The sequence below is a fragment of the Ruditapes philippinarum genome, unplaced genomic scaffold (assembly GCF_026571515.1).
Source record: "Ruditapes philippinarum isolate M1 unplaced genomic scaffold, ASM2657151v2 ctg10555_1_1_1_1, whole genome shotgun sequence".
NCBI classification, from domain to species: Eukaryota; Metazoa; Mollusca; class Bivalvia; order Venerida; family Veneridae; genus Ruditapes; species Ruditapes philippinarum.
This window is the reverse complement of record NW_026852643.1, coordinates 53,320-61,324: the sequence shown is the minus strand read 5'-3', so window position 1 is coordinate 61,324 and position 8,005 is coordinate 53,320. Positions and strand designations below refer to the sequence as shown.

General features: G+C 33.2%; 1 protein-coding gene across 1 annotated transcript; it reads right to left on the bottom strand.

The window, feature by feature from the left end:
* Positions 1-330: 330 nt before the first annotated feature.
* Positions 331-7,896, bottom strand: LOC132719626 (lectin-like). The gene is made up of 6 exons (XM_060703432.1): positions 7,762-7,896; positions 7,430-7,518; positions 5,749-5,842; positions 2,411-2,489; positions 924-1,064; positions 331-424 (listed from the first exon to the last, which is right to left on the bottom strand). The coding sequence occupies exons 1-6, from the start codon at positions 7,808-7,810 to the stop codon at positions 403-405; spliced, it is 474 nt and encodes a 157-aa protein (XP_060559415.1). The 5' UTR covers positions 7,811-7,896; the 3' UTR covers positions 331-402.
* Between the last annotated feature and the right edge of the window lie 109 nt (positions 7,897-8,005).

Here is an 8,005-nt window from a genome sequence, read left to right as displayed (position 1 = left end):
GAGCAATATAACATTTAATGATTTTCACCGAAACATGAAAAAAGTAGAGTGTAACACCATTTATCGCGCTTTAAATGGCATACTTTTTTCCAAAATGGCCGACCTGTGATCTACATTTTGACCAAAAAATAAGATTTTGATTGATTATGTTGTTGTTTCTTTGTGACATATAGCAGAAAATGTCTAAATGTTACAGCTTATGATAATTATTTTTTAACGTTAGTTCAATGTTTGTTCCCCTTCTTGTTTCAAAGAGGACTTCAAAAAGCGTTTTAATATTTGACAGGTACATCAACATGTTAAAGCAATGTTTCATAAAAAGTATACATCTTTAAGCGTCATGTCTTTATTTCAGAGAAAGAAAATACATATTTTCTTGTAGTTGATGATGTATTATACAGGTTATCCAATGATTTGACTGGATCTGAAAGACAGGGAAAAATAATTAATGCTTATTACAAATATGTGTCAGCTTAACTTACAATAGTTAATATAATAACGAGGTAATTTATTGCGCAAAATGATTAGGATGATAATTCCAAAACTTGATATTTTTCTTACGATTTTTAAACGGTTGCATTTCGGTCGCACATATTAACAATGCAATCAAAAAGGCTATTAATTCCTTCATTGTTTTGGATTCAGTGCGTAAATACAACAGTTGCCCTGTTACAGAGGCAACAGGCCCGATGAAGAGCACGGATAGATAGCTACTTATTTAGGTATAATCCAGTAGACGGTTAGTATTATAAGAAGTGGAATGGTAAAATGAATTGTCCATCCCTAAATTACTTAACATATTTGTACCCAGTGGACAAGGAATTTGTTCTGAAATTCATTAACGATCAGCAAATTTAGATATTAAGTCACAGACTAGAGCAACCCAGCCACCAAAGCCTTTGAAAATCCACATGACGACTTACTCTTTTTCGCAGAGAAATCCAAATGTACTGTCACAGTGTTCATCGTTCCATTGGAAGTTGTAGTGTGCAAAAAATGTCAAACAATGTTCGTTACCGCCATTTTGGTTTGGTTCATTGGGTCCCCAATCCGTTATTTCAAATCTGAAGTTGTAAACATATAAATTATCGTATACCATTTTGTTTGTATAACTTGCATAAATTGTATGAAAACAATATGTGACAAAGTTTAAAATGACTAATATGGTAATTCATGTCAGAGGTCTGCAAGAGAATACACTCACCAAAAATATATAATGAAGGTTTTGCATTCGAAGATAGAGCAAAATTTAATTTTGATATACTTTGAAAATCAATATAACAATAGGACTAAATGGCTTTATTAATATGCATGTTCATAGTTTCCCATATCCTTTAGACATTATAGTTTTAATTTAAAGAAGATTAAACAAGTCAACCAAGAGTTCAAAAATTGGTTATCATAGAACAAGGTGTATATTCAATTATATCGTGGCTTCACGACAATGTTTTATACCAAAATATCTGAACTCTATACGTCAGTTGATCATGTAATTTTCATCACAAATGTGTGCGCTGCTTTGTAAAATATATCTAATAATATCATAATGAATGCTTTAACGTGTTAAACAGAATAATTGTTAACGAAATGATCATGAAGCAAAAAGCTTTAATATTAAAAAGTCAGTCATTATTGCTTAACCCAACACTTAATACAAAGGAGGAAGCTGCAAAAACCGGGGGGGGCGTGGGCATGTTGCACGTGTAACCCCCATGGCAAACTTCTCTGATCCTCTCTGTGGTCTTGCTTTATTGTTTAATGTGGTTTGCTTTTTTTTTTCTATGGATCCTATTCAGTTTTCTTACGTTTATATTTGCCTATTTATCTTATAAAATCGTTTCTTGTTTGGCTTTTATTTTTAATCTTGTTTTAGATGGTTTAAGTCCGCGAAGAAAAACAAGGGTATATACCCCTTTTTAAATTTTGACGTTATTATCTTGTGAAAAACAGGCTTAAATTATATCGGCTGATCTCCCTTTCAAAACTCCATATTATTTAGTTCCGTCCATTGTTTTCTCGTTTAGGGTAAGCGCATGTTGAAACGCACTTGCAACCCATACGCCGCTTTCATTAAAAGCTTACTTGCGGACCATACGCCGCTTTTCATGTGTCACATTGAAGATACATGATAACCATCATATGATCACTTCTACAGATGTTTCCGAATTAAATCTTTCACAATTTTGTGATTAAATGTTGAATTCCGCTGAAAACGGTGCTAGGGTTGTGACCATTTATTATAACAATACGAAACAATGAAATTTAATATGAGTAAATAACAACTGCTTTCCAATTTTATAAAAATTTCAACATGTTTTGTCCACAATAGGAATATTTCTACCTAACTTAAAAAGGTATATTTTAAAAATGTTTATTGTTAAAATATGCCTTTAAAATATGAATGACATACTCTTCGCCAGTATTCGCCCAGACAAAACTGCCTTCTACTTTCAAATCATCACCGTCCATCCATACTTGATCAAGTTTATCTAAAAAAAATCAAAACGCTACAGGGTAAAGGAACGGAAACAGACTTAAAGTTTAATTCGTATACACCGTTGAATACAATTTAAGAGTTAGTTATGTTTGAATCACAGTAGGACAAATTGTCTAGACTGACGGAGGGAACAGACAAAATTACATAAACAAATCACTGTCCCTTAATAATAATCACCCTCTATAAAGGTTCATGCTGATACTTAAAATACTTTTTGAGTCATATTTATAGCAAATAAAAATGAATAAACCAAAAAGAGTACATATACTTAAGGACAATGAAAACGCACGGTCGAGATAACTGCATTTTAACAAGGAAAATGTATTTATTTTAAATATTTTTTTCACAGTTCCATAAAGCCGAATGCATTCCGGTCATTTAGATACCAAAGTTGTGAAAAATTATTGCATTTTAATGAAGTTATTGCATGATAAAGACAGTACCCGAAAAATCAAAAGTAACACTTTTGGCTAATTGGCTTATTGTGGTAAAACCGATTTAATCAATTCATGGTTACTTAATGAAATGACATTATTTATTTCTTTTAAACTGTTAATTATAAACTTTTTATCACACCTTTCTAGAAATGTTAGACACAATCATTTTTTTTATGAAAATGAATATTAAACTATGCCAATGGTCAGTTTTAGAAATCATAAAAGCTCACGTTGAAATTGCATATACACACTTTTCCTCTATTAAAGGTGCTTAATTTCAAACACTACTGAAGAATTGCTAGCAAATTGTATGCAATGGTTCTACAAAGAATTAACCGCTGGGTAGATTTAGGACAGATTCATTCTGGTCTATTTTAAATCAAATCTTGTATTGTCAAAGCGCCAACCGTTTAGGTGTTCATCGGTCTACAATTTCTCGGCTTCAGCGTTTTCTCACTACACTACAGGCTGAATGGCGTCAGATTCCACAGGCGACAATCGGCACCGTAAGGTCTATGAGGCGACGATGTACATCTGTAAAAGACGCTGATGGAGGATTTTGTCGTTTCTAAAAATCCAGACGGTGACAATACAAAAAGACATTTATGAGTGACTTTGTTTTGGATTTTCAATTTGGTTTTTGCCTTTGTTAAGTTTGCATTACTGTGATGAAAAAGTGTGATTTGGGGATTTTCACCTAAGGTTCTTCGATTTACTGGTGTTCATTTGATTTGTAACATTTTGAATTATTTTCAGTTGATAAGCTTGCGTTTTGTATTAAAGTTATGATATATATCTAATGGAGTCGTTAGTGTTTTGTTTTCATGTAATAAAATGCATATAATGCGGGCGTGCGTTTTCATTGTCCTTAAGTATATTAAAAAGGGTAATAACTCAATATAAGCAAGTAAACAGTGACTTTTCCTGAGCCATATCTTTTTCCTGACAGATATCTGAAATACTACCAGACCATAGATATTGTCTAACGAGAGCTTTCACTAAAGGTGACTCATACCTACACCCGCCACCTTAACTATTTGAGAAATAAGTGGTCTGGAGCAAAGTTTGGACTCGACCGTTATTTTATGATGTTCCACCTGTGTATTAATAATAACTACATTAATTTGCCATGTTAAAAGAGTATAACCATCTGCTAACCATTATTTTGGTAAAAAAATGGAAATATCTAAGTAAAACAATCAAATTAGGCTTCTAGAGAATATGATCTTAATTATTTCAGAGCAACCTATCAGAGCTATATCAAACTTAAAACATACAGTTTCAGTGTGATATTGCATTTATTGCGTTGATGTTTCAAATTGAACTTAATATCTCTACGCCTTCATGTAATGGGCTAATTAAATAAAGTTATCGCCAGTTATAGCAAAATGAAATCAAAAAATCGATAACTTGCCATTGAAAATTAATTGCATATATGACTCAAGATCAGCGTAAGAAAAAAAAAGGGAATAAAGATCAACAAAATAGAAAATACAGAATCCCTTAAAAAAAGCCCAACACCGCAAAATTGAAAATGTTGCAGGCTCGGTTTGATTTAGCGTTCATTGAACGCAGCCTTTCCATGCAAAGGGGTACGGCTCATTGAATGTTCACAAAATATGTATTTGATGGTAGAAAACATCTATCCTAAGTCAGAAATGAATTCTAAGTACATTCCCATTACACTATATACTAATATATAGACAAGGGTAACAACTCCCATAAGAAGGTGTCTATGCCCAATCAGGGTTTTTGCCTCGCAGTTTTTTACACGATACAGCATAAATAAAAATGAATTATGCAATTTGTAGTCGAATGATTTATCTATCGAACCAATTTAAAACTTTTCTTATATCTCTTATACTTAACGAGTACTGGCCGTCAAAGTAACAAAAAACTGTTCATTTTCGCGAGGTCGACATCGATCGTGGCTACGCAGGAAACACAAAGTTACACGACTGTTGCAATCGTTGGAGATAATATCACAAGCATTTATCATGCTGGGCAATTGAAAATACATAAAAGTAATCAAAATATACCAATAACCTATAATGACAATGTGATATAAACTCACCTGCGGCTTCAAAATATTTTCCCGTTGAAATTTCCATCTTGACGAATATAAACAACCGTCATCTGATTGGTCGTTTTTTTTTCGGAAATTTACGGGTTTATTTTCGGGAAATAAATCGACCAATCAAATGACGGTTGTTTACATTCGTCAAGATGGCGGTGTTTTATAGAAATTTCAACGGGAAAATATTTTGAAGCCGCAGGTGAGTTTATATCACATTGTCATTATAGGTTATTGGTATATTTTGATTACTTTTATGTATTTTCAATTGCCCAGCATGATAAATGCTTGTGATATTATCTCCAACGATTGCAACAGTCGTGTAACTTTGTGTTTCCTGCGTAGCCACGATCGATGTCGACCTCGCGAAAATGAACAGTTTTTTGTTACTTTGACGGCCAGTACTACTTAAGTATAAGAGATATAAGAAAAGTTTTACATTGGTTCGATAGATAAATCATTCGACTACAAATTGCATAATTCATTTTTATTTATGCTGTATCGTGTAAAAAACTGCGAGGCAAAAACCCTGATTGGGCATAGACACCTTCTTATGGGAGTTGTTACCCTTGTCTATATATTAGTATATAGTGTAATGGGAATGTACTTAGAATTCATTTCTGACTTAGGATAGATGTTTTCTACCATCAAATACATATTTTGTGAACATTTAATGAGCCGTACCCCTTTGTTTCCATGTTGATCTTGTTTACCATATCTTAGTAATAATATGTCTTTACCTAGATGATGCTTTCTTAGTTCTGCTTTCAAGAAGTTGTTCTCTTCGGTACTCATCACAATTGTCAAGTGACTCTTTTGGGATTCACAATAAGTCTGGAATATTTCTTTGTTTATTAATACATAAATTATATAAATAAATCAACATTTTTCAAGAGACTGATATTCTTGTTTGAAATTTGAAATGATATTTTGTCCCTTCGTCTTCAAAAGCATAAAGTCAGATTGAAATGATAGATAGTATTTTAAAATATCAACTTAATCTAATTTATATGTATATAACCTTCCAATTTGTAAAAAAAATGACTATCTCTTGCTTATTAAATAGAATCTAAGGTCATAAGAGTTGGCATACATAATTGTTATCAAACTTTTAACAAGTAACATGGCCAAGTATAAGCAGTTATAAGCCTACACGGCCAGTGGCACATATTTAAATTTCAAAAGCATCCGACCCAAATAGTCAAAGGAAATTTACTTCCCTTCACATTATGCTGCGCGGTTTCAAATACATAATTTAAATCTTTAATCCATTTACAAAATGCGTTACGGTACGCTGACTTCTGAGGCACTTACTGATTGTTGAGGGGACATCTATTGACGCTCAGAACTTTTAAAGTTTTAGGAAATATAAAAACTCCGTGTTTATACCGTTGGAAAGTTATTAAATAAAGCTATCCAGACGTATAAACATCCTCGAAATAGAGAAAAACAGAATCCCTAAAGAAAACCCAACACATCAAAATTGTAAAACTTTGCAGGCTCGGTTTGATTGAGCCTGTTTATGGACGGTACTGAAAGCGCAAGTTACCGTCCAAGCCCCCTAGCACCGGCTTAAGCAGAATTCAACATTTAAACACTAAAATGGTAAAATTTTGAATTTAGAAACATCAACAGATGTGTTCGAAGTTGTGAAAATCGTAATTGTGCTGTGATAAATTACACATTGCTCTATGTCACGGCCACATATCCTGTCAAATATGTATATTGCCGTTTGTTGTTGTTTTTGTCTAAATCTATATGGAAAAAAATACTCTGATTTGTAACAGTGTGTGTATAAATGATGTAACCACCGTCATGATAATGCAACCGCACCCGACATGCAGCATTGTAAAAATGATATTGAAAAGCATTAAGAGTGTGATAAATATTGTAAATTTTCATTTAAAAAACACAAGCACGCACGCACGCACACACACATACACACACATAGAAATTGTTGAAATTTTAGATGTTCGTCCTGTAAAAATTACTTGTTTATGTCATCTAATCCTCAGTTTAAAATAATGTTGTTTCGCGAGATGACACAAATATTGTAAAGTCATTAAAAAGGGTTTTATTAATCAATGCTGATGGTCATCTTATAGTCAGATAATAACAAATATAAATATCATTTTGACAGTTTGAGATTATTTACGCATTTGAGCCACGTCACGACAAACTAACATAGTGCGTTTGCGACCAGCATGGATCCAGACCAGCCTGCGCATTCGAGCAGTCTGATCAGGATCCATGCTGTTTGCTATCAGTTTCAATACTTGTAATAGAGTTGGTAAGCGAATAGCATGGATCCTGATCAGATTGCGCGGATGCGCAGGCTGGTCTGGATTCATGCTGGTCGCAAACTCACTATGTTGGTTTTGTCGTGACGCGGCTCATATGTTTGTTATGGTAAACACGAACCTTTGCCTGAGACCAGGTTTTTCTGTCAGTGAAGTATTTATAGCACGAACTGCCAAATGGAACCCAACCATTATCACAGGCTTCTGAAACTGAAAATAACATTTGATTGTAGTATGCATTATTTTAAAATTTTATCTATATTTATATTGTTTCACTGTATCTAAATCCAAATGGGTTTCATTTGGCACTATAAGCGTAGTGAAAAATTGCCCCTAGTCAATCGCTTGCTTTTACTCCCATAATTCAAGATAGTTGTGTTGAAAAATGTAAAGTGAAATTTCACGGATATCTAACGTAATGATCGGTACATTGATGAGTGTAAAATATCTTACGTGTTACTGCTGTGCAAACAATAAGAAATGCAAACACATATGTTTCCATGTTCAAAACACCTTCTCTATGACTTGAAATCGAATCATATAAGTGAAATACGGAACGATGGTTTGCCCCTTATCTTAACATTTCTGTGTCAGAATATATGCTACCTCATATCCTATATAGTTATGAAACAATGATAACCTATTTTAATATTTCACAACAAGCCACATGGTAATAAACAGATTACGTACGTCTAAT